A 27,295-nucleotide genomic window follows, 5' to 3' on the forward strand; every position below is an offset into this window, starting at 1 on the left:
ATATTTCTGTTATTCAGATTAGTTGACGCTAACATTGGTAATCAGGATATTCTGTCATATGAAGCTGATATGAGTTGATAAAACTCACTCAGTTAACCTGGAGTTTCCCTCCCTGCACCTCCACATGTGCTGTTTTCACACAGTTATGGATAAATGTATCAACATCAAAGAGACTGCTGCTGATGAAGAGTGTGTGTGTGTGTGTGTGTGTGTGTGTGTGTGTGTGTGTGTGTGTGTGTGTGTGTGTGTGTGTGTGTGTGTGTGCGTGCGTGTGTGTGTGCGTGTGTGTGTGTAATATACAGTAATGTAGTACTAGCAAACCTAGTACTACATTACTGTATATTACTGAATATTACCAGTATTCTGTTGCTTTAGTCGAGTTTTATTGTCAACCAAACAATACACACTCGGGTAACAGTGGGACAAAACATCGTCCTCCTTCAAAGGTGAAAAACACTGTAAAATGACATGAAAATATAACAAATTCAAATATACATGTTTACAACTATACAGAAGATAAACTGAGAATAAGTTCAACAGTATTGTGCTTGAATAGAGAGAGTAAGGATGAGGGCTGTTCGATATAACGATGTACATCAGATGACGATATAAAAACGTCTATTGTTTCAGTTTACGCTATCGTTTGTTTCGTGGTGTCGCAAAATAAACTGTTTACGTCAATATTTTTTCATGGTTTTGACGGTCGCTGTAGTGGCTATATTAATTAAAGTTCTCTCTTTCTCTTATATTTAATATAACCACACTACGGACGGACAAGCGCCTGTTTTTATGCGTTGTCGTTAGCAACAACAACTGTAAAACCATTGTGTGTCCGCTTGTTTATGTTCCACATAAACCTTTCACAATAAAGCTCAAGATCCTGTTGAGACTTTTCAAAATAAACTGAATCACGTGAAAGAGTATGCAGTGTTTACGGATGAGAAGCAAAACAGCTACAACTTATGTCTAAAAATGTATCGTTTCATCGGTTAAAACACTCGACTCCAGGTACACGACGTGCAGCTGGAAACACTTCAAGCAAGTCGAGCTGCCCGAGATTCACAGAATTTACAGAAAATGTTACATTTTTGTGATTTATATCGTTATCGGACGATAGATGTTTTATATCGGGATATGAGATTTTGGTCATATCGCACAGCCCTAGTAAGGATAGAAAAGGATGATAATACATAAATACAATAGTACACCGAATAAATGCACTGCTCCAAAAACAAAGGGAAAACTTACACAACACAATGTAACTCCAAGCCAATCACACTTCTGTGAAATCAAACTGTCCACTTAGGAAGCAACACTGATTGACAATCAATGCCACACACTGTTGGATTAGACAACAGGTGGGAATTATTAGCAAGACATCCCAATAAAGGAGTGTTTCTGCAGGTGGTGACCACAGACCTTCTCTGTGCTGATGCTTTCTGGCTCATCTTTTGGTCACTTTTCAATGCTGGCTGTGATTTCACTCTAGTGATAGATTGAGACAAAGTCCACAATCCACACAAGTGGCTCAGGTAGTGCAGCTCATCCAGGATCACATCAATGTGAGCTGTGGCAGGAAGGTTTGCTGTGTGTCAGTGTAGTGTCCAGAGCATGGAGGTGCTACCAGGAGACAGGCCGGTACATCAGAAGGCCGTAGGAGGGCAACAACCCAGCAGCAGGACTGCTACCTCCACCTTTGTGGAAGGAGGAACAGGAAGAGCACTGCCAGAGCAAAATGACCTCCAGCAGGCCACAAATGTACACGTGTCTGCTCAAATGGTTACAAACAGACTCCATGAGGGTGGCATGAGGGCCCGACGTCCACAGGTGGAGGTTGTGTTTACAGCCCAGCACCGTGCAGGACGTTTGGCATTTGCCAGAGAACACCGAGATGGCAACTTTGCCACTGGCAATGAAAGCAGAATCACACTGAGCACATGTGACAGACGTGACAGAGTCTGGACACAGCGTGGAGAACCTTCTGCTGCCTCCAACATCCTCCAGCATGATGGTTTGGCAGTGGGTCAGTTATGGTATGGGGTGGACAGCCTGCACAGCCCTCCATGTGTTCATCAGAGGTAGCCTGACTGCCATTAGGTACTGAGATGAAATCCTCAGACCCCCCTGTGAAATCATATGTTGCTGCGGGCAGCTCTGGTTTCCTCCTAATGCAAGACAATGCTGAACCTCATGTGGCTGCAGTGTGTCAGCATTTCCTGCAGGACGAAGGCCTTGATGCTGTGGACTGGTCCAGCTGTTCCCCAGACCTGAATCAACCCAGCACATCTGGGACGTCATGTCTCGCTCCGTCCACCAACTGCACCACAGACTGTCCAGGAGTTGGCAGATGCTTCAGTCCAGGTCTGAGAGGAGGTCCATCAGGAGACCATCCACCACCTCATCAGGAGCATATTCTCTGAATATGTTACAAAGGCTCCATAACTAATGTCATTCATTTTGTTTCTTATCATTGAAACTGTTGTAGAAAATCCACTTTGTTAAGAAAACAGAGAAACGACGTCTTTATATGAGACTTCAGAAAAATGTTGTACAAGACAAACTGAACAACATCAGAGCGACATCACGACTTCCTGTAACTTTTCTCTGTCCAGCTAAACATGAGTACCTTCCATTTTCTCCTGCAGAGGATTCTGGGTAAAGTCAATCGTGCACTGACGTCCTGTGTGTGTGTTTTATTGTGCAGATGCAGCTGCAGTCGGCTCAGCAGTGAGAACTGAAGACGTCAGTCAAAGAGAATAAAAAACAGTCAGAGCTGAGAGGTACAGCTGCTCTTCTTTTAGTACAAACACCATAAATCTGTTGCTCACAATCAAACTTTATTGTATTTTTAAGTTTGTGTCACTTTTCAAACCATCGTTACGAGTGCTTCCCAGAGACGATGAGTGAAAGAGCAAAGAGTAAAATATGAATCAAACTACAGCCACACAGACTGAAGTGTCATGTAGTGAATAACTTCCAACAGCTGGATGAATAAGATGAGTTAAAGTTTATATATTAGTCTTTAACAAGGATTTAAAAGACGACACTGATGAGGCGAGCCAGATTTCTTCAGGCAGGTCGTCCCAGGATCGAGGAGTCCTCACAGCAAACGTTCAGTCGTCTTTAAGTGTGAGCTGGGAACAGTGAACAGGTTTGTGGCTGCAGCATCTCAGGATGTACACACTGACTGGGACACAAGCACCAGTTCCACTAAATATTCTGGTGCCAGTAACCTGTTAAGATGGAGCAATTTAATGTTATTTAATCAGTTTATTTTCATCCTGCAGTTAAAATGTATCAAAACAAGATTGTGTGTCTCTGCAGATGCTGTGATCTGACACACCTGCACAAAATGTGTCAAAGTTCAATAAGTTACATTATTGTAACTGTGATGCGTTCACTGACATGTCCTGATGCTTTGCTGTATCTAAAGAGAACAGAGAGGCTCTGCTTTGTGCTTATATTCTCCTCCTGTGTGTTTGTGTGTGCAGAGTTTCTACCAGAGCCAAATGTCATCGACTCCTCACTGAAGTCGTCCACCAGTCCAACCACTGGGATCCAGCTGCTGCTCTCTAACTGGTCCACACAGCAGCTCAGACCTGACACATTCACTGTAAACACACTGGTTTATATTCTGTTTGTTCTCCTCATGAAGGAAACCTCACACAAGCACTGAGGGCAGAAAGTTCAAATGGAGAGGCTTTATTTATTTTATAAAGAAGCAGAAGCAGAATGTTACCATAAAGATTTTATTTATTTTTCATACTTGAGAGAACAAGTATTCACCAGGCCTTTCAGAATAAAAGCATGACCAAGACATCATTTATACATAAACAATAACAAATGGTATTTAACTACAATGTAGATGTAATCCATGTTTTCATGTCTTCAGTAACTTTGCTCTTATTCATGTTATTTCTAAGTGTGCTGTCGTCTCCACAGCAGTGATCTGGTTTCTCTGCAGGTTTAATAAACTTTGGTCTCACTTGATCTTCTCGTGTGCTTCTGTGGGTTTCACAAAGATGTCTGATGGAAAACGTGAGTTGTTGTGGTGAACCCAAACACACTTCAGTCACCTTCAGAGCAGATAACAAAGTTCATGTGAGCCACAGACTTAAAGCAGCAGGAACACTTTCACACATGAGTCTTAGTTACTGTGCAGTTTGGTGTCTGATGATCTGTCAGGAGCAATAAAGAGAACATCTGTGACATCTGTCTTCATCCAGTCTGAGAGAATCTGCAGACAGACGACTGTTTTCAGAAAGTTCATCAGTGAAGTAAATGACTTCAGACTGGTAGAGCTGAGAGTCAAAACTAAAGTGCTCACAGCACGTCTTCATGCAGTAAGAGTGATGAGAGTGAAATGAAAGCATGATGCAGATTTATAAAGTGATTCAGAGCAGACGACCACATGAAGAAAAATGTATTTTATTGTGTTCATTTACAGTTTAGAAAGGAATGAATCACTGATGATGAATGTGATGTTTGCCTGTAAGCTTTTACAGCTGTGTGTCACTGGGAGATGCAATGAACATGATTTAATATCTGAACATTAACACATAAAGTCATTATATCTACAGATGGATTTGTCACATTAATTCATATTTTTAAATAGAAACATTTTTCCATGTAAAAGAAAATAACAGCACCAATAAACTCTTACTGTACAATGTGTTCGAGTGTCTTCTAAGCATACGGATGTAGTAATTTCCATAAGAAAACTGACAGTAAATCCGTTACAGACACGTCTGTTAAAGTGCCCCCTGGTGGAAGGTTATCGTCATTTGATTGTTGTTGATTTAAAAGAAAAATTGAGTCTATTCATGAAGCACAGGAAACAACAACCATCTGAAGGCACTTTTACAGTAAAAGATTTTAATCAGAAAGTCCCTGAAATCAGCAGAAAACTGATTCCTCAAGTCAGAAAGTTTCTATTAAAGCAGAGAGAAAACTGAACATGATTCCTACTTATAGAAATAAATATATTACATACAGTAATACTGAATAACAAAGTTAAGAAGTGTGTGCAGTGCTTAAAGCTGAATATAACAAACATTAGAAGCTTCTGTAGTATAAACATGAGTGTTTTATCTGTTCAAAGTCAAGCAGCAGGTAGTTTGATATTAGCTCAGCAGGAGGTCGAGAGCAGGAAGTAGCAGCTACAGCTCACAGTATAAAGACAAGTTTAGTCTGATAAACTTCTTATGAAGACTTCAGCTGGTGTTCATGAAAGTGGATGAGCAGTCAGTGAAAAAGCTAAAGGTACAGCTTTAACTTTGGGACAGTTTTCTACTTCTTAAAACTCTGTAATAGATGTTTAAACATGAAATCTGAAAATATCTGCTGGACTGTTTGTTGATGCTTTACAGCAAAGAAAATTCTCAACCGTCTTTACCCTGAATGCTCAGAATCACCTCTGAGAAGGTGCACGAGCAAAAGAGAGACTCACAGATCAGGCGAGGAAAAGAAGAAGCTCTGACACATTTCAAACAGGCTGCTGTTCAGCTGGAGGCTGGTAGGAATCCTGTATCTTTTGTTCTTGATGTTTTCTGTACATCAAAAAACCAACAACAGCAGCAACAAGAAGCAACGCAAAAACAGACGGACCAACAATCAGTCCAACAGATCCATCCTCCTTCCCTCCATCCTTCTCTGTGTGTTCTCCCAGCTGACCTGCAGGTGAGAAACAGGTGTGAGGTGTCAGCTGTCAGGTAGGTGATGAGTGAAGAACAGAACAGAATCAAACTGCTGTCAGACATTATCTACTGCACTCTGATCACATCACTCAGACCAGCTGCTTTCTACAAAGTCTCATCAACAACATCTTTAGAAACAAACATCAACAACCAGGAAGCAGCTTCACCTCTGATCACACACACACTCAACTCTACTCACTCACCTGGAGGATCAACATGAAGGTAGATGCTGCTGATGGATTTCCATGAGCGTGTTTTTCTCACAAAGATACGACACTCGTATGTTCCAGCGTCATTAACCGTCACATCCTTCAGAATCAAAGACACGTCTCCATCCTTCATCTGTCTGTCCTGCAGATCCACCCGGTTCTTAAAAGATGGATGCTGGTCGTCTGGAACAGACAGATCGTCCCGGTACAAAAGAACATATTCTGACTCCAGATCAGCTCTGCTCCATTTTACTACTATGATGTTGTTGTTTGGAGCTCGACATGTCAGAGTGACGTTGTGTCCAGACTCAGCTGTGACGTTTTTGTGGTCTGAAAAGGAAACACAGAGCAGAGAGGTTACAGATGAAAGTTTGATCTGTTCACTTCTACACCAGCCAATCAGCAAAGAGTTGTACACACTGGGTTCAGCACATTAGGCTAAATGTTCATCACACACACACAATATGAACCTGCATCTGTGAAACAAACTGTGTCCTGATTGTTCTCACATTAAGAAATGAATCAAACAAACATGTTGAGGTAGTCCGACTCGAATGTCAAGGAGTTGTAGGGAAAGTTGTAGCGAAGCAGACTACACAGAAATTTCGGGTTTGCAGACGTGAGCAATTTATTTACAATGAACTCCGTTTAATGTGTAACTTAACAAAACTTTCCCCAAAAGTAACTCGATTAACAAAACCCATCAGTTCATGGACCTGGTAACACAGCTCACCTGTCCTCTAAAACTCTACACAGATGATTAAAAAGACACAAAACCTCCTCACACTTCTAATTGGCACATTTACGTAACTAAATGTCTCTATTTACAAAAACAAGATTCAACAAACTCCTTCAGAACTTGAAACAAACAAAATGAAGCATTTCTATGGAAAAAGAAACCCCTCCGCTTGATGTCACATCAGCAGGACTTAAAACAACAAAATGCTAGACAGGCGTTTTCCACCTGCACACCAGTTGGTGGCGATAATGCACCATTTGCACCAACCGGCCGTGCGTACGCGCAAACACAAGCGATGGAGGCACTTGTAGAACTTTGGAAAGCTCATCAGAGCCTTTTCGATGTGGCCTCACAAAATTATCACGACCACAACAACCGTGAAAATAGTTGGATCTACACTGCTGCTCAATCACAGCTGCCTGATCAATGTTTTTCATTAGCAATTTAGCAAAGTTGATGGTGGTGATGTGTCTGTGTGAGTGAAAGACGGAGAGAGCGAGCGACCGAATTTCTGTTATAACCTTCATGTTATGGAGGCACAGTGTGAGCACTCGGGTCGCATCAGAGCATCCGGCCGTATAGTGTGAGACCTGCATCGTGACCTACCAACTTCTAACCCCTGCGAGTCAATCGTGCAGTTTGAGCAGGAGCTGAATCGCGCGACTGAAAAAAATCGCACAGTGTGAGCCCAGCTTAAAGCAGCTCGAACATCTAACAGCGGGTAATAAATAGATCGATAGGATTTTAAAATAAAACTCACCTGCACAGGTAAAGCCCACGAGGGAGACAGACAGTAAAGTCCAGCAGAGCGACGGAGATGTTACAGCAAACATGTTTCATTAGACACATTCAGTGCACGTAAATCAATGTGGGAGTGTGGAGCCGGCTGTTTTTGTTTTTTTTCCTTTTGTCATGCTTCACGTCCGCGCTTGTTATTGGATAAGCCTGCTGTCAATTATTCACTGTTTCGCTAACACTGCCTGTGCCTCCCCGGTAGACGAGTGAGTTCAGTCTTCAGGAAGCAGTTCCCAAAGGCGGAGTCACTCCCAGAGGAGAAGTCACTCCCAGAGGCTTCGGTGTCAAACTAACTTTTAGTGAAGTCAGACGGAAACGCCGCTACATGTGGTTTCTTCCGCACACTGGTGAGCGGCCTTTATTCAGCATACTGGCTCGTTTGTGTAGCGACGCTGAAGAAGAGGAGGAGCTGTGTACTCTTGTGAAACGCCTACTGCTGCTTCGTTCCCTCCCTTTAGTCCGCTCGAGGAGAAGAAGAACGTTTGGTTTTATCTCGGTCATTAACGGATAATGTAGAAAAAAAGATTTGGGATATCCAGTACTCGAAGACGACAATGACTTAACTTTGAAGTTATAACTATTTTATAACTCGGGACTCAGCGTCGAGGAAACCGTTTATTCAACATCCAGCACAACATGTTGTCTGCCCGACGTTTGCCATCGGGCACAAAAGCCTGTAACTTCTACAGCCTCGGCGTGTTGGGGTAAGTAAAACACAGACATATAAATTGAGGAGATTGTTTCAGGCCTGGTTACAGAGCAGATGAAGTCCCATATGTATGGCCGTGCTGGGCTCTCGCTGTGGTATTTCCCGTCGTTACTGCTCGCCCTAATGCGGACAAAATGGTGTCACGTCATGTAAGGCTGTGTAGTTCTACAGTGATAATCCTCGGTCAGGAGAGAGGAGCGGCCTACAGAGAGCTTATGCTGCAAGAAATGCAGTTCGTTCGTTTTATATTCAGTGTGATCATTTGGGTTGTTATGATTGAAGTCTTATGGACATAAAATTGGGATTTCCAGAGAGATCTGGCTAAGAAATATAACGTCACAGTTCTGTAAGAGTATTTTAAGTGGCCAAAAGAACTGCAGTCATTGTAATATGGGTACAATTACGCGGTTATAAACACTTCAAAAACAGGCCGTTTTTATATATAACCCCTCCATGAATCCTGATCGTTACAGTCTATTTACCAAAAAATACCAATATAAGCAATGATATTACACACAAGAGAAACATCGGAAAGGTGGCACAACACCTGAAACAACACCCTAAACCTTCGACATTACCCGACTTGGACTTCGCGAATAATGTAAACTACTAACGGAGGGTTACAACGTGAGTTAGGAGGTAATTTCCTTAAGGGTGGGTTTTGATAATCAATTTTCCGATTAAAGTCGATTCTAGCTTGAATACAGCGATATCGATTCATTAAAATCATGAATCCATTTTTAAATATAAACGTATTTGGCTCGAAAGGTCAGAATCTCAGGTTAGAGCAGCTCACAAAACTATTTCAACAACTACCAAACAGCTAAAACGGTAAATGAGAGCAGGTAAACCGATTCGGCACAAAGTGCAAATCTGCTATAAAAAGCAGGGCAAGAAAATCTCCTTCAGGTTTTTCTGTTTTATTCTCAGTTACTTTGACACAAAGGCATCTGCTGCGATGCTCACACCTCTGATGAAGTCTCACAAGTGTCAGTGTCAATTTGATAAATGATCAAATTTCTAATATTTCTGACTGTCTGAGGCAAAATTTCCCCAATTCAGATAGAATCGAATCAAATCTAGAAATCATTGATGATACCCAGCCCTAAATTTCCCACAGAAGTGTAACTCAAGTTTTATTGCTAAAAGAGAGAAAGCGAGCAGTATATGCTTATTAGGATAGAAGTCTTTGCAGCCAGTGGCAGTACAAAAGTAACCTCCTTTAGGTGCTTTTTAGTAGATTTTTTCAGTTTCACAGTTACCGTATACCATCACAAGAACTTCCCATCACTAATTCTGACACTATTGTTTTTAACACCCAGTTTCAATTCAACTCTTTGTTGCTTACTGCAGCAGCAACCAATCAACCCTGCCACATCATATTTTGTACAGGCACAAACATTTATTAAATCAAGCTTCAAAGTGTTAAATCAATCACATTTTGTAGTGTAGGGCTCAATGGTGTAAATTAGCCTTAGCCATCAGTAGTCATTCATGTCCACTTTGTGTGACAGAACTGTAAAGGTGCAGGTTCTCGGTTAAAAGGGACAATGGCGCCACCTACTGTCTCAAATGTCACCCTGCACTGAATGGCAAAGGATTGTAGATAATAATAATAACAAGCGTAGTGGAGGTACGTAGAGGTAAATCGTCGTGGACTAAAATATGTTGATAAACTTTAATATCATTAAGTGGTGCTATGAGCACAGCACTAGGACAAAAATGACTGCGTATTCAGCCAGGCTCTAAAGCAGTCCTGTAGTTGTGGGTGTGCTTCCACAGGACAAGTTTTAATAGTTCTAATAGTTTCAAGTGTGGTTTCGCCCATAGTCCGAGACTACACGTGTTGACATAATTTTAAAAGTACAGACTTCAGGTTTTCCTGATTAAAATCTCATTTTTATGATATGAAACCAGGGTGAGACTGATGATAGTCTGATTGTACAGATTTCTCCTCTTTGTTATTTAGTCTTGATGTCTACTATTTATATCCCGGCACAGTTGGTGTGGCGCACCCACAATTTCGTTGTACATGTACAGTGACAAAAAGTTATTCTTTTAAGAGCTATGCTAACGTTAGCATCCAGACAGCAGTAACAATCACCACTGTTAGCTAGTGGTGCTAGCTAACACCGGCTAGCTAGCTGTTAGTTAGCTTGGCATTTGGCCGGCCACTGCTCTTCGTTTTGGAGAGCAGATGCCGCCCACTCTATGCTATTATTTGACCGGTCATTCTGCACATAGATACAAATACCCATTCCTCTACTTTGACGTATCGCTTGATTGTCAACTGGGCTAACCGGTGTCGACTCAGCGTCCATCTTTGACATGAGGAGCTAGTAGGCCTTCTCAGGAACAGGGGTCGATCGGGTGGTCAGTATATGTCTACTACAGACACAATGACGGGTGTGGAAAGCGATGTTGTAGCCAAACATTGTCTTGATCTCAACTCCCCACCCCCAGTCTTGTGCAAAAGCTTCTTCGATCTTGTCGCCAAGCTAAGTTAAACTAACTCCCAGGCGTTAATGCTAATGCTAATAATGCTAGTGTCTTGTATTTACACCGCTGCTGCAGTTTTCAAAATACATTTGATGAAAGTCAAATCCCACCTGCAGATACCAACACCATCAAGCCGGTAAAGAGCACCGCATCGATCCTGCAGGAGTTCCCAGGACCCATCTCGTATCTTGTTCTGCTGATCCTGAGATTAGAGTATTTTGAACGGTCTTTTTAATGCGATGGGACTGGGTGTGATTATGGGAGGTGCTTAAAAAGGGACTTGAATGTGGCAATGGACTTGACAAAACTGCCCTTTTTGATAATTTGGTAATAGTAATAATAAAAATTGTTCTGCAGTAGTTTGTGTATTACACAGTAGTGAAATCGTTGTATATTTATTTCTAAGTCAGATATTCAAAGACTAGTTCTGAGTGCAAGCCTCACCTGCCTTACCTGTATTTGTTTTTAACACTGCATGCTAATCAGTCATATCCTAATATGTATGACTATATATTTATCTAAAAGAATGGATATTTCAAAGTTAAGTGTTTTTTACCTATCTGAGTTTTTTACACTGTGGTAATTTCATGTAATTTCATGATAAGGCTGGCTATGTTATATGATTGAAGTCTGATGGACATAAAAAATATGGCTTTCCAGAGAGATCTAGCTAAGAAATATAACATCACAGTTCTGTAAGCATATTTTAAGTGATCAAAAGGACTGTAACAATTGTGCTGTTATAAAGACACTTCAAAAACAAGTCATGTCTTTATATATAAGCCCTTCACAAATCCTGTTCATTACAGTTTATTTACCAAAACATACCACTATAAGCCAATATATTAGACATAAGAAAAACAGAGAAACATTGGAAATCACTTTGTGGCACAACACCTGAAACAACACTTTAAACCTTTGACATAACCTGACTTGCACTTCCTGGATAATGTGAACTACTAATGGTTACAACGTGAGTTAGGAAATAATTTCCCACAGAAGTCTAAATCAAGCTAGCTTAAATGCTACATTTTTGCTGAATATGCTGCACACTTAATAATAGTTAAACAAACAAACAAAAACAACAGCTCTGCTGTCCACTCTGTGACAGAGGCAAAAATTTCTCTGCCTTGTGCATGAATACATCTTCTGCTACATTAGAAGACATCAACATAAGTTGTCTAGGCAGGTTACTGTGTATGATGTGCCAGGCGTGTACCTTATTATAGTAAACTCTTAAGTTATAATTGATATTTATATTTTATTTACATTCATGTTTTAACACATTTCTGTTTATTCACATATAAAAACATGTGTTTTGTGAGTTTTTTGTCTTTTATCTAGTAGCTTGTTAATTCACTCATTGTCCTTTTCCCACTGTTTTCCTTTGCCCCTTTAGCGCCTACTCGGGTCAGCTTGCCATGGTTTTCAGGGGTTTCCATTAGGTCATAGTACTTGGTACCCAGTTTTTTTTAGTACCTATTCTGCCAGGGTTCTGTTCTGTGACATCAACAGATTGCATGGCACCTACGACTAGTCAGTGGCAGCATTTGACGAGTCACGTTTGTCTTGTCACGCAAAATCAAAACTGAGACCCTGAAACGAGCACTGTGGTCCCCAAGTCTTCCTTAAAGCCACAGACTGAGCAGCAGTTATATCGTCGCCTCAGCGTCCATGGTTGTTGTGGTGTTTGTCACGGGAAGCATGGCCACTTTGCCACAACGAACCCATGCACACTAGGTGGAACTCAATTGTAATGGAAAATCAGAATCAGAATATTTTATTAATCTCTAAGGAAATTATTACAGCTGCTCAAAAACAGTAACAATAACAGACTGAACTAAATTCAATAATACAATATATTACAAAGTTACAAAATAAAAAAAGCTCTAATATATACAAATAGCTAAATAATAAATATTCAGAATATTACAGAGGTTAAATATATATGATTGACTGTAAACTGTAAAACTTTGTTATTTTCTCTGTAGAGCGTGTGCTGTGTATTAGATGGAGGAGTTGTACAGAGATAGAGCCACAGGGAGATTTCTGTGTTATTCAGTGGTGCAGTGGTTATTTGAAATATAAGAGAAAGAGAGAAATGTAAGAAATTAAAATAGCCACTACAGTGACCATCAAAACCATGAAAAAATATTGCAGCAAACAGTTTATTTTGCTGCACCACAAAACAAACGATAGCGTGTAATATGAAACAATAGATATTTATATATCGTCATCTGATCTATATCATTATATCGATCAGCCCTAGCAGAAGGCTGTGGAGCATCATAAGGTATGACAGTGGTATGTGATCTCTCTGAGCAGGCAAAATTTAAGCCGCCACGTCTTGTGCAACTGGGAGGACTCAAGACCTCTCCCTCCAGTCCATTTATGATTGGTCTGTAATCACACAGGTACAGAGTTCTGTCAGTTTGAGCTTTTTTCTTTCTTGAAGATACAGAGTCCCAAAATGCATCTGAATTACTTTAATAATTCCTTTTTTACAACAGCAATCAAGCTTTTAAATAACAGTTTTTAGAGTTATTTACAATATGAGTATATACTAACAAGTATCTTTGTAATTATAGATAATAGATTATTATTTATTTTTTTTTAAAAGCATCTATTTCTTTCTTATTTCTTTAATGTTTATTGACTCTGTGACGGCAGCATTTGTGGCAGTACTTGAGTCCACAACAAATTTCCCTAAGGGGACAAATAATACATCATATAATATTGTAACTATGCTTATTTACAAGATGTTTATTTACTTTATAACATTCATAAGTTAAACAGTTTGAATTTGGATAGAAAACACTATTAAATGTTCACATGTAGTGGTCAAAGGAAACCTTACTCAGAATCTCCTCTAAGCTGCACTCTGACAGCAGTCCAGCTCCATCAATGATCCCATTGTAGTTCTTCTTAGTTACATGATGTTTATAGTGAGTGCACTTCGTGTCATGCTGCTCAGTGTCTTTGTCCCTTTGATGGGGTGTTGTTGTCACCCTGCTGGGTCCATAGGAGCCTCTACCATCATCCATCCACTATAGTGCTGCAGAAACTGTGCAGCCCCCACCCCGCCTCTACATGTTTGCACTGAGTAGGAGATGCTCTGTATCTCATTGTACTTCTGTATAGTGGCAATAAAGGCATTCTATTCTATTCTATTCCTTTTATATTTAAACTTTATGAAGTTAATGATTTCATAGTTTGTGTGACATTCTGCTGTGTTAACCATCCAGCAGCTCTGTGCTCCGTCAGTCCAACAGCCTCCTCCATCAGCACGCTCATCTTTCACTACATTATTGTTCAAAAGAGGAAAAGCTCATGAAATAATCTGTACTTCAGTTGTGTAGTGAGACCAGGAGTTAGCCAGGATTAGTCCTTCATACTTCAATGTTTCTTTTGCACCTTTTTTTTTCTGTGTTCTGATGTTGGACTGTGTTTCTGTTGATCGGTGGGCCTAAACTTGATCTTGGAGCCTGGACCTCCTTGTTTATATATGAATCAATAAATTGTCTCCATCTAAGTGCTTTCCTTCTAGAGTTCACACTCTGATGAAACTTACATTCACTATCTTGTCCAAGGATACTTTCTGTAATCAAATCACCAAGCTTCCAGTCGATGATGATGCATGAGTCTTTATGTGTTTCCGTGTGTTTGAATGTGTCTAATTACGCTGTGTTGAACTTAATGAATCAGAGGCGGATGTCATTTGATCTTTGGAGGACACTATTGCTTACTCACGCATATCACACATGTATAGTCATAACTGACCCCTGATCTCCTGACTGTTCTTCAGACCTGATTCTGGGATCTTACTTGTATACAGCAAATATATAGCTCTGTTTTGTAGTTTTTGGCAAAGTGTGTGTTTCCTAATTCTTGTGGCGCTAACAACAAATATGGTCGTGAGTTTGTCCACAATATCCACAGTGGCCCACAGCGCTGCTGAGACCTTCTGCCAGTTAGTTTCCAAGAAATATTTTTGTAATTCTACACAGGAAATAAAGACCTCATTATTAATGAAACTCTTCTTTTTGGTTGTTTTTTCCAACCTGATTGATTTTTTGTGGCTTTTCTTGTGCAGAGAGTGATGAGCTGCAGTCTGCTCAGCAGTGAGAACAGAAGATGTCAGCTGATACGGATGAATATCACCAAAGAGAAGAGAGGCTGAAAGGTACAACTGCTCTTCTTTTAGTACGAAGAAATGAATCTATTTCCTGAAGAATTGAGGGGTTTTTTTGTTATGTGGTAATCTAACAAACCAGTTATTTTCACTGGGCACCAGCTGTGCAAGCAATGGCAGCAGCCCATTTGTTGATTTTCATTTCTGACACTGTATTGCATAATCAACTGTCTTAATGTGACCGGCCCCTTCTCTACCTTTGCTGTGCACTCACCCAGAAAAGTGGAGCTGAAAGGCTGAGAGAAAACAATGAGAAAGTATGGAGAGAATTTACCTCAGAAGAATTGCAAAGGAGTATGATATTATTCATAAGCGTAAACAAAGATTTAGAAATGTGTGCAATGATTTGTGTGTAACTTTTGAGGACTCTCAGGTGCCACAAACAAATATGAAGCAATCTGACCTCATGTAAAACTATTTTACAATTAAGTACATCTGAACCTGAATACTGATCATTTACGCACGATTTAAATGTCAGATATCTAAAACTACACGTAACATCTGTCTCTCTGTGGACGGATCGCCTGATAGGTGCACGTGACATCGTGTGTCCATGTGGGCTTTTAGGCACTAAAGTGCAGCTTTTAATTACTGTCACATGCTGCAGTGCAACAAAGAACTAAACCAACAACAGTAACAGAATACATGTACCAGCGTTCCACATTTAAAATACAAATATGAGTAACTGTATTCTATTACAGTTACATTTAAATAGATAGTAATCAGAATACAGTTACTGTGTTGAAATAAATAGAATGCACAGCGGACATTTCTGGTTTCATATGTTAGTCTATGCCTTCTCCAATTTTGGTGCTTTAATGCAGACAGGCACAGGTTTAGCTCAGTTGGATGAGCATGTAGTCATATTGCACGGCTGGGAGCGGCCGGCCCAGGTTCAAGTATGACTTGCGGCCCCTTTATCTATTAATTTTTTTAACTCAATATTCATCTGGGGCTAATACAGTTTCTCTTATTCTGATTGCTGCAAATCCAAATAAAACACACAATAAGAGGCTTTAATGTAAGTGTTCTGTTAATGTTGGTGGCGTCAGTTACACATTGGATCCAGAGCCAGCACAATGTGCAGGGTCATACAGGGCAGTACACGGGCAGGAATGCATTGTTAGCTGCCATTAGCTGAGGTTAGATCATAGACTGCAGACTGTTAGACTGTTTCTCAATACTCAAGTACGCGAGTCCAAAGTATTCAGAATACGTACTTTCATTGAGTAACTTAACAGAATACGTTACAAAAAACATTTTGGGGCATGTATTTGAAGCAGCACATATAGTGTTTTTCTTTATTTATTTTTAGCTGGTTGCTAGAAATGGACCGGATTTATTACCATGTTCATAATTTTGTAGGCGAGTCTTGTACTAAAATTTTGTTTTTTTATCAATTTCTCATTTAATTCTAGTTTTTTTGGCGTATTTGTTCAATGTTCCCTGACTTGGTGGGACGCGTAGGCTTCTTCTAGTGATAGTCTAGTCTAACACTTGTAGACTTTTTAAGCCAGGAGGAGGTTTGCAAAAACTCAGAATCTCCAAGCTGCACTCTGACAACAGCAGCTCCATCAATGACCAGGTAGTTCTATTAGTTTACAGATGTTTTATAGTGAGTGGGGCTTCTTTGCAGGCTGCTCAGTGCTTTCTCAGACTGGATGAGTAACGGGAACCACTCACTGTCGGATCTGTAAGTGCTAAAATTATACTGTTATTCTCTAAAATTGAACATTAACTTTCTTAAAAGTGTATCCTGCAAAGGATTCTCATCACATCATTATATGCAACATGCAGCTTCTGCATGCTACTTTGTTTGTAGGATGACCATAAGGGGGCAGTATCTATCCAAATACTATCTAAATTTGAAAACATAAAATACAATTTGAAAAAAAGGCTTATGATATGAACAAGACTTTAACAAGGATGCTAAACAGAGTACCTTCCATTTTCTCCTGCAGAGGATCTGGTAAAGTCAATCGTGCACTGACGTCCTGTGTTGTGTGTTTATTGTGCAGATGCACGCGAGTCGGCTCAGCAGTGAGAACTAGACGTCAGCAAGAGAAGGAAAAACAGTCAGAGCTAGAGGTACGCTGCTCTTCTTTTAGTACAAACACCATAAATCTGTTGCTCACAATCAAACTTTATTGTATTTTTAAGTTTGTGTCACTTTTCAAACATCGTTACGAGTGCTTCCCAGAGACGATGAGTGAAAGAGCAAAGAGTAAATTTGAATCAAACTACACAGACTCAAGCGTCATGTAGTGAATAATTCCAACAGCTGGATGAATAAGATGAGTTAAAGTTTATATATAGTCTTTAACACGGATTAAAAAGACGACACTGATGAGGCGAGCCAGATTTCTTCAGGCAGGTCGTCCCAGGATCGAGGAGTCCTCACAGCAAACATTCAGTCGTCTTTAAGTGTGAGAGTGTGCTTATATTCTCCTCCTGTGTGTTTGTGTGTGCAGAGTTTCTACCAGAGCCAAATGTCATCGACTCCTCACTGAAGTCGTCCACCAGTCCAACCACTGGGATCCAGCTGCTGCTCTCTAACTGGTCCACACAGCAGCTCAGACCTGACACATTCACTGTAAACACACTGGTTTATATTCTGTTTGTTCTCCTCATGAAGGAAACCTCACACAACCTCTGAGGCCAGAAAGTTCAAATGGAGAGTTTTTGTTATTTTCTTTTATAAAGAAGCTGGAAACATTTTACTTTCTTAATTTAGTTTTTAAATTTTTTATATAAAAAAGAAAATTTTTCTTCATCAGGCCTTTCAGAATAAAAGCATGACCAAGACGTAATTTATACATAAACAATAATAAATGGTATGTAACTAAAATATAGATGTAATCCATGTTTTCATGTCTTCAGTAACTTTGCTGTTATTTATGTTATTTCTAAGTGTGCTGTCGTCTCCACAGCAGTGATCTGGTTTCTCTGCAGGTTCAATAAACTTTGGTCTCACTTGATCTTCTCGTGTGCTTCTGTGAGTTTCACAAAGATGTCTGATGGAAAACGTGAGTCGTTTTCTTTTCCTGGTGGGAACATAGAACCAGTCCTAGATTGGTCACTGACTCTGTAAATACTGAGGTACGACCATGAACACAGCTGTCTGAGCCCTCGTGCAAAGTCCTGGTTGAGCCAGTTACACCGACACCTTTTTATGACCAAGTTATTTATTTTTTGTTTTCTGTTCGTAGCATCAAGAGACTACAGCTGTACAAACTTGTTACATAATGACAGTTAATGTCTAAATGTTGTCTCTCGTTACAGTTTCAGAGTCAAAGTGAGAGAAAGTCAGTGAGCAGGTTTTCTGTCAGCTTTTTAATGCAGTTTGATTCTTGCTTAGATCCAGTTTACACATCAGCTCAGTGAGGTTTGTTTGGGTCCAGCTCAGATTCAGTTTCACTGCAGAATTATTCATGAAGCAGCAGGAAACAACAACCATCTGAAGGCACTTTTACAGTAAAAACATGAGAAACAAAGTCCCTGAAAACTGCTGAACTGAGTCAACAGGTCAGAAAGTTACATTAAAAAAATAAACATGAAACCTCATCATCTACTATTGTAACGTGCATTAAAAGCATATATATTAAAGAACAATAACAAAGTTAAGAAGTGCGTTCAGTGCTTAAAGCTGTAATAATCAGAAGCTCCTCTGATACAAACATGAGAGAAGCAGCAGGTAGTTTGATGTTAACCTCCTAGGACCTGGCGTCTGTGATCCACACAAATCTGTGGTCACAACTGTGAGTTAAGTGGTGTGATATATGGAGGCGATTGTGCATGTTTCACTTTGCGGGTTCACAAAGTCGGAGCATTCAGGGACATTCACTTGGGTCGTTCTAGACAAAACTACAGAACATTTTACTCTCCCAAAGCGCCTGATATCCACATTACGATACAGGACGTTATACTACGCTACACTGTATCTACTGAATACTGACACTCTATGAAATAAAATGTCCTCATATGTGGATCTCATTTTCTAGAAACAAAAATCAGACTAAAAAAAAAAAAAATTGGTAATTCTTTGTTTTCACATTCATCAGGTCCCAATCAGCCCAAATATCAAAGAGAAATTAAAATGCCATGAAAGAGTTTGAGTCTCAGGAGGTTAAAGTAAAAGTTAAAGAGACGTTAGCTCAGCAGGAGGTCGGACTCTATGATGTACCTTTAAATGTTTCCTGGATTGTTTGTCGACATCTGACACCAAAGAAAAAGAAAATGTAAAAATAATTATGAATCTTTTTTTGGCAATTCTTAATGACATGTGTGACATTTGACTCTGCACATGTTTCATGATTAGAAAACCACAACAGTCTTTATCCTGAGTGCTCAGTGTCACCTCTGAGAAGCTGAAACAGCTGGAAAAAACTGAAACCTTTCAAACAGACTGAAGTTCAACTGGAGGCTGGTATGAACCCTGCTTCTGTCGTTTACGTGTTTTGTAGATCAAAACACCAACAACAACAGCAAGAAGAAACACAGCAGAAACTACCAAACCAACAATCAGTCCAACAGATCCATCCTCCTTCCCTCCAGCCTCCTTCCCTCCAGCCTCCTTCCCTCCATCCTCTGTGAGTCCTCCTGTCTGACCTGCAGGTGAGAAACAGGTGTGAGGTGTCAGCTGTCAGGTAGGTGATGAGTGAAGAACAGAACAGAATCCATTTCCTCTTCAAACTGCTGTCAGACATTATCTACTGCACTCTGATCACATCACTCAGACCAGCTGCTTTCTACAAAGTCTCATCAACAACATCTTTAGAAACAAACATCAACAACCAGGAAGCAGCTTCACCTCTGATCACACACACACTCAACTCTACTCACTCACCTGGAGGATCAACATGAAGGTTGATGCTGCTGATGGATTTCCATGAGCGTGTTTTTCTCACAAAGACACGACACTCGTATGTTCCAGTATCATTAACCGTCACATTGTTCAGAATCAGAGACACGTCTCCATCCTTCATCTGTCTGTCCTGCAGATCCACCCGGTTCTTAAAAGATGGATGCTGGTCGTCTGGAACAGACAGATCATCCCGGTACAAAAGAACATATTCTGACTCCAGATCAGCTCTGCTCCATTTTACTACTATGATGTTGTTGTTTGGAGCTCGACATGTCAGAGTGACGTTGTGTCCAGACTCAGCTGTGACGTTTTTGTGGTCTGAAAAGGAAACACAGAGCAGAGAGGTTACAGATGAAAGTTTGATCTGTTCACTTCTACACCGGCCAATCAGCAAAGAGTTGTACACACTGGGTTCAGCACATTAGGCTAAATGTTCATCACACACACACACAATATGAACCTGCATCTGTGAAACAAACTGTGTCCTGATTGTTCTCACATTAAGAAATGAATCAAACATGTTGAGGTAGTCCGACTCGAATGTCAAGGAAGGTTGTAGGGAAGCAGACTACAGAGAAATTTCAGGTTTGCAGACGTGAGCAATTTATTTACAATGAACTCCGTTTAATGTGTAACTTAACAAAACTTTTCCCCAAAAGTAACTCGATTAACAAAACCCATCAGTTCATGGACCTGGTAACACAGCTCACCTCTCCTCTGAATCTGGCTTTAAATAGGGCCATCAATTTCCCTCCAATTAGCACAGCCTGTACCTCTCACTTAAACTGAGGGATCTTAAACTCTACACAGATGATTAAAAAGACACAAAACCTCCTCACACTTCTAATTGGCACATTTACGTAACTAAATGGCTCCGTTTACATAAAACAAGATTCAACACACCCTTCAGAACTTGAAACAAACAAAAGGAAGCATTTCTATGGAAAAGAAACCCCCTCCGCTTGATGTCACATCAGCAGGACTTTACAACGAGAAATGCTAGGAGGCGTTTCCACCTGCACACCAGTTGGTGGCGATAATGCACCATTTGCACCAACCGGCAATAAACCCTATACAGAAGAAGGCGGCGTTTCCCACACCTGACCTACACGGAAAATGGAAAAGAACAAACAACAGTATGAACAAATGACTTAATCTGTGATGAAATAAAAATATAAAGAAACATGTAACTGGGTATTTGTCTCAATTTGCAGAATGTTTGTTTTGCCGCAACAGACAAACCGGGATAGTGAGTGCAGCAATGTTACTCACAAATGGCAAATCATAGCAAATAAATAGAACAGAGAAACGTGAAAAAAAAACAAAAGTTCAACTCACATGGACAAAGGGAGAGCATTGCAACTGCTCATCCACTTTGTCACAGCACCTAATAAAATATGACATTTTGTGAATTTCATGTGTTATTAGCCTTTATCTGTGTGCCCAAACTTACTAAAATGCTCTCAAGGTGATGATGAGCTGTCATGTCAGGCATATGAAACAAACATACACATACCTGCATATACTGTGCCTTGAAAAGGTTTTTATACCCCTTGAACTTTTACACATTTTGTCGCCTTACAACCACAAACTCAAATGTTTTCACTGAGTTTTTCTGTGACAGCCCAACACAAAGTAGCACAAACTTGTAAAGTGGTACAAAAATGATACATGGGCTTTAAAAAATAAACAAATAAAAACTCTGAGAAGAACTTTTAATCAATGAATCAATAATAAACCTTTACAGCAGTTTGTCCATGTTTATCTGACACCACTTTAAAATTATTGCAGTAATAAAATCTCTTCTCTTCACAGCTTCATTATACAAACTGTTATGTAAACGTGTGTGAGTCTAAACACTAACATCCACTTTCTAACATGACAGAAGAGGTTTGGTGACAGGAGACCTGCGTCCTCTGTGAGCAGCTGAAACTAAAGCAGCTCGAACATCTAACAGCAGGTAAGAAATAGATCGATAGGATTTTAAAATAAAACTCACCTGCACAGGTAAAGCCCACGAGGGAGACAGACAGTAAAGTCCAGCAGAGCCACGGAGATGTTACAGCAAACATGTTTCATTAGGCACATTCAAAGTGCACGAGTGAATTAATGTGGGAGAGTGGAGCCGGCTGTTTTTGTTTTTTCCTTTTTTCATGCTTCACGTCCGCGCTTGTTATTGGATAAGCCTGCTGTCAATTATTCACTGTTTCGCTAACACTGGCTGTGCCTCCCCGGTAGACGAGTGAGTCCTCCCCCAGAGGCTCGGGTTTCAAACTTGCTTTGTGAAGTCAGCCGGAAACGCCGCTACATGTGGTTTCCTCCGCACACTGGTGAGCAGCCTTTATTCAGCATACTGGCTCGTTTGTGTCGCGACGCTGAAGAAAAGGAGGAGGAGCTTTGTACTCTTGTGAAACGCCTACTGCTTCGTGACGTTCCCTCCCTTTAGTCCGCTCGAGGGGAAGAAGAACGTTTGGTTTTATCTCGGTCGTTAACGGATAATGTAGAAAAAAAGATTTGGGATATCCAGTACTCGAAGACGACAATGACTTAACTTTGAAGTTATAACTATTTTTATAACTCGGGACTCAGCGTCGAGGAAACAGTTTATTCAACATCCAGCACAACATGTTGTCTGCCCGACGTTTGTCATCGGGTACAAAAGCCTGTAACTTCTACAGCCTCGGCGTGTTGGGGTAAGTAAAACACAGACATATAAATTGAGGAGATTGTTTCAGGCCTGGTTACAGAGCAGATGAAGTCCCATATGTATGGCCGTGCTGGGCTCTCGCTGTGGTATTTCCCGTCGTTACTTCTCGCCCTTGTGCGGACAAAATGGTGTCACGTCATGTAAGGCTGTGTAGATCTACAGTGATAATCCTCGGTCAGGAGAGAGGAGCGGCCTACAGAGAGCTTATGCTGCAAGAAATGCAGTTCGTTCGTTTTATATTCAGTGTGATCATTTGGGTTGTTATGATTGAAGTCTTATGGACATAAAATTGGGATTTCCAGAGAGATCTGGCTAAGAAATATAACGTCACAGTTCTGTAAGAGCATTTTAAGTGGCCAAAAGAACTGCAGTCATTGTAATATGGGTACAATTACGCGGTTATAAACACTTCAAAAACAGGCCATTTTTATATATAACCCTCCATGAATCCTGATCGTTACAGTCTATTTACCAAAACATACCAAGAAAAGCAATGATATTACACACAAGAGAAACATCGGAAAGGTGGCACAACACCTGAAACAACACCCTAAACCTTCCACATTACCCGACTTGGACTTCGCGAATAATGTAAACTACTAACGGAGGGTTACAACGTGAGTTAGGAGGTAATTTCCTTAAGGGTGGGTTTTGATAATCAATTTTCCGATTAAAGTCGATTCTAGCTTGAATACAGCGATATCGATTCATTAAAATCATGAATCCATTTTTAAATATAAACGTATTTGGCTCGAAAGGTCAGAATCTCAGGTTAGAGCAGCTCACAAAACTATTTCAACAACTACCAAACAGCTAAAACGGGTAAATGAGAGCAGGTAAACCGATTCGGCACAAAGTGCAAATCTGCTATAAAAAGCAGGGCAAGAAAATCTCCTTCAGGTTTTTCTGTTTTATTCTCAGTTACTTTGACACAAAGGCATCTGCTGCGATGCTCACACCTCTGATGAAGTCTCACAAGTGTCAGTAGTGATAAATGATCAAATTTCTAATATTTCTGACTGTCTGAGGCAAAATTTCCCCAATTCAGATAGAATCGAATCAAATCTAGAAATCATTGATGATACCCAGCCCTAAATTTCCCACAGAAGTGTAACTCAAGTTTTATTGCTAAAAGACAGAAAGCGAGCAGTATATGCTTATTAGGATAGAAGTCTTTGCAGCCAGTGGCAGTACAAAAGTAACCTCCTTTAGGTGCTTTTTAGTAGATTTTTTCAGTTTCACAGTTACCGTATACCATCACAAGAACTTCCCATCAACTTAATTCTGACACTATTGTTTTTAACACCCAGTTTCAATTCAACTCTTTGTTGCTTACTGCAGCAGCAACCAATCAACCCTGCCACATCATATTTTGTACAGGCACAAACATTTATTAAATCAAGCTTCAAAGTGTTAAATCCAATCACATTTTGTAGTGTAGGGCTCAATGGTGTAAATTAGCCTTAGCCATCAGCTAGTCATTCATGTCCACTTTGTGTGACAGAACTGTAAAGGTGCAGGTTCTCGGTTAAAAGGGACAATGGCGCCACCTACTGTCTCAAATGTCACCCTGCACTGAATGGCAAAGGATTGTAGATAATAATAATAACAAGCGTAGTGGAGGTACGTAGAGGTAAATCGTCGTGGACTAAAATATGTTGATAAACTTTAATATCATTAAGTGGTGCTATGAGCACAGCACTAGGACAAAAATGACTGCGTATTCAGCCAGGCTCTAAAGCAGTCCTGTAGTTGTGGGTGTGCTTCCACAGGACAAGTTTTAATAGTTCTAATAGTTTCAAGTGTGGTTTCGCCCATAGTCCCGAGACTACACGTGTTGACATAATTTTAAAAGTACAGACTTCAGGTTTTCCTGATTTAAAATCCTCATTTTATGATATGAACCAGGGTGAGACTGATGATAGTCTGATTGTACAGATTTCTCCTCTTTGTTATTTAGTCTTGATGTCTACTATTTATATCCCGGCACAGTTGGTGTGGCGCACCCACAATTTCGTTGTACATGTACAGTGACAAAAAGTTATTCTTTTAAGAGCTATGCTAACGTTAGCATCCAGACAGCAGTAACAATCACCACTGTTAGCTAGTGGTGCTAGCTAACACCGGCTAGCAGCTGTTAGTTAGCTGGCATTTGGCCGGCCACTGCTCTTCGTTTTGGAGAGCAGATGCCGCCCACTCTATGCTATTATTTGACCGGTCATTCTGCACATAGATACAATATACCCATTCCTCTACTTTGACGTATCGCTTGATTGTCAACTGGCTAACCGGTGTCGACTCAGCGTCCATCTTTGACATGAGGAGCTAGTAGGCCTTCTCAGGAAACCAGGGGTCGATACGGGTGGTCAGTATATGTCTACTACAGACACAATGACGGTGTGGGAAAGCGATGTTGTAGTCCAAAACTTGTCTTGATCTCAACTCCCCACCCCAGTCTTGTGCAAAAGCTTTTCGATCTTGTCGCCAAGCTAAGTTAAACTAAACTCCCAGGCGTTAATGTCTAATGCGAATAATGCTAGTGTCTTGTATTTACACCGCTGCTGCAGTTTTCAAAATACATTTGATGAAAGTCAAATCCCACCTGCAGATACCAACACCATCAAGCCGGTAAAGAGCACCGCATCGATCCTGCAGGAGTTCCCAGGACCCATCTCGTATCTTGTTCTGCTGATCCTGAGATTAGAGTATTTTGAACGGTCTTTTTAATGCGATGGGACTGGGTGTGATGGGAGGTGCTTAAAAAGGGACTTGAATGTGGCAATGGACTTGACAAAACTGCCCTTTTTGATAATTTGGTAATAGTAATAATAAAAATTGTTCTGCAGTAGTTTGTGTATTACACAGTAGTGAAATCGTTGTATATTTATTTCTAAGTCAGATATTCAAAGACTAGTTCTGAGTGCAAGCCTCACCTGCCTTACCTGTATTTGTTTTTAACACTGCATGCTAATCAGTCATATCCTAATATGTATGACTATATATTTATCTAAAAGAATGGATATTTCAAAGTTAAGTGTTTTTTACCTATCTGAGTTTTTTACACTGTGGTAATTTCATGTAATTTCATGATAAGGCTGGCTATGTTATATGATTGAAGTCTGATGGACATAAAAAAATATGGCTTTCCAGAGAGATCTAGCTAAGAAATATAACATCACAGTTCTGTAAGCATATTTTAAGTGATCAAAAGGACTGTAACAATTGTGCTGTTATAAAGACACTTCAAAAACAAGTCATGTCTTTATATATAAGCCCTTCACAAATCCTGTTCATTACGGGCGACCGTGGCTCAGGGGGTTGGGAATTGCATCTGTAACCGGAAGGTCGCTGGTTCGATCCCTGGGCTCTCTGTCCTGGTCGTTGTGTCCTTGGGCAAGACACTTTACCCTACTTGCCTACTGGTGATGGCCAGAGGGGCCGATGGCGCGATATGGCAGCCTCGCTTCTGTCAGTCTGCCCCAGGGCAGCTGTGGCTACAACTGTAGCTTGCCTCCACCAGTGTGTGAATGTGAGAGTGAATGAATAATGGAATTGTAAAGCGCTTTGGGTGCCTAGAAAAGCGATATATAAATCCAATCTATTATTATTATTATTACAGTTTATTTACCAAAACATACCACTATAAGCCAATATATTAGACATAAGAAAAACAGAGAAACATTGGAAATCACTTTGTGGCACAACACCTGAAACAACACTTTAAACCTTTGACATAACCTGACTTGCACTTCCTGGATAATGTGAACTACTAATGGTTACAACGTGAGTTAGGAAATAATTTCCCACAGAAGTCTAAATCAAGCTAGCTTAAATGCTACATTTTTGCTGAATATGCTGCACACTTAATAATAGTTAAACAAACAAACAAAAACAACAGCTCTGCTGTCCACTCTGTGACAGAGGCAAAAATTTCTCTGCCTTGTGCATGAATACATCTTCTGCTACATTAGAAGACATCAACATAAGTTGTCTAGGCAGGTTACTGTGTATGATGTGCCAGGCGTGTACCTTATTATAGTAAACTCTTAAGTTATAATTGATATTTATATTTTATTTACATTCATGTTTTAACACATTTCTGTTTATTCACATATAAAAACATGTGTTTTGTGAGTTTTTTGTCTTTTATCTAGTAGCTTGTTAATTCACTCATTGTCCTTTTCCCACTGTTTTCCTTTGCCCCTTTAGCGCCTACTCGGGTCAGCTTGCCATGGTTTTCAGGGGTTTCCATTAGGTCATAGTACTTGGTACCCAGTTTTTTTTAGTACCTATTCTGCCAGGGTTCTGTTCTGTGACATCAACAGATTGCATGGCACCTACGACTAGTCAGTGGCAGCATTTGACGAGTCACGTTTGTCTTGTCACGCAAAATCAAAACTGAGACCCTGAAACGAGCACTGTGGTCCCCAAGTCTTCCTTAAAGCCACAGACTGAGCAGCAGTTATATCGTCGCCTCAGCGTCCATGGTTGTTGTGGTGTTTGTCACGGGAAGCATGGCCACTTTGCCACAACGAACCCATGCACACTAGGTGGAACTCAATTGTAATCGAAAATCAGAATCAGAATATTTTATTAATCTATAAGGAAATTATATAATTACAGCTGCTCAAAACAGTAACAATAACAGACTGAACTAAATTCAATAATATAATAAATTACAAAGTTACAAAATAAAAGAAAAAGTTCTATTATGTACAAATGGCTCAATAATAAATATTTAGATTATTACAGAGGTTAGATATATATAATTGACTGTAAAACTGTAAAACTTTGTTATTTTCTCTGTAGAGCGTGTGCTGTGGTATTAGATGGAGGAGTTGTACAGAGATAGAGCCACAGGGAGATTCTGTGTTATTCAGTGGTG

The 27,295-nt window shown here is 40.2% G+C and overlaps 1 protein-coding gene and 4 long non-coding RNA genes across 5 annotated transcripts in view; 4 read left to right on the forward strand and 1 right to left on the reverse strand.

The window, feature by feature from the left end:
• Nucleotides 1–27,295, reverse strand: part of LOC120715188 (vascular endothelial growth factor receptor 1-like) — a 66,962-nt gene that overhangs the window by 23,387 nt on the left and 16,280 nt on the right. The window contains exons 3-4 of the mRNA XM_040002048.1: nucleotides 19,686–20,021; nucleotides 5,900–6,235 (exon numbers count right to left, since the gene is read on the reverse strand). Of these exons, the coding sequence (XP_039857982.1) occupies nucleotides 5,900–6,235; nucleotides 19,686–20,021 (672 nt within the window). The remainder of the gene's footprint in view (nucleotides 1–5,899; nucleotides 6,236–19,685; nucleotides 20,022–27,295) is intronic.
• Nucleotides 7,782–17,817, forward strand: LOC120715191. The gene is made up of 3 exons (XR_005691555.1): nucleotides 7,782–8,143; nucleotides 14,741–14,830; nucleotides 17,311–17,817. It is a non-coding gene; the product is annotated as an uncharacterized LOC120715191 (long non-coding RNA).
• LOC120715196 lies at nucleotides 8,150–12,460 on the forward strand. Its single transcript, XR_005691560.1, has 2 exons — nucleotides 8,150–9,360; nucleotides 9,505–12,460. It is a non-coding gene; the product is annotated as an uncharacterized LOC120715196 (long non-coding RNA).
• On the forward strand, nucleotides 22,293–25,168 carry LOC120715198. The gene is made up of 2 exons (XR_005691562.1): nucleotides 22,293–22,396; nucleotides 25,019–25,168. It is a non-coding gene; the product is annotated as an uncharacterized LOC120715198 (long non-coding RNA).
• LOC120715197 lies at nucleotides 22,803–24,016 on the forward strand. Its single transcript, XR_005691561.1, has 2 exons — nucleotides 22,803–23,608; nucleotides 23,755–24,016. It is a non-coding gene; the product is annotated as an uncharacterized LOC120715197 (long non-coding RNA).

The sequence above is a fragment of the Simochromis diagramma genome, unplaced genomic scaffold (genome assembly GCF_900408965.1).
Source record: "Simochromis diagramma unplaced genomic scaffold, fSimDia1.1 OVJJ01000422.1, whole genome shotgun sequence".
NCBI lineage: Eukaryota > Metazoa > Chordata > Actinopteri > Cichliformes > Cichlidae > Simochromis > Simochromis diagramma.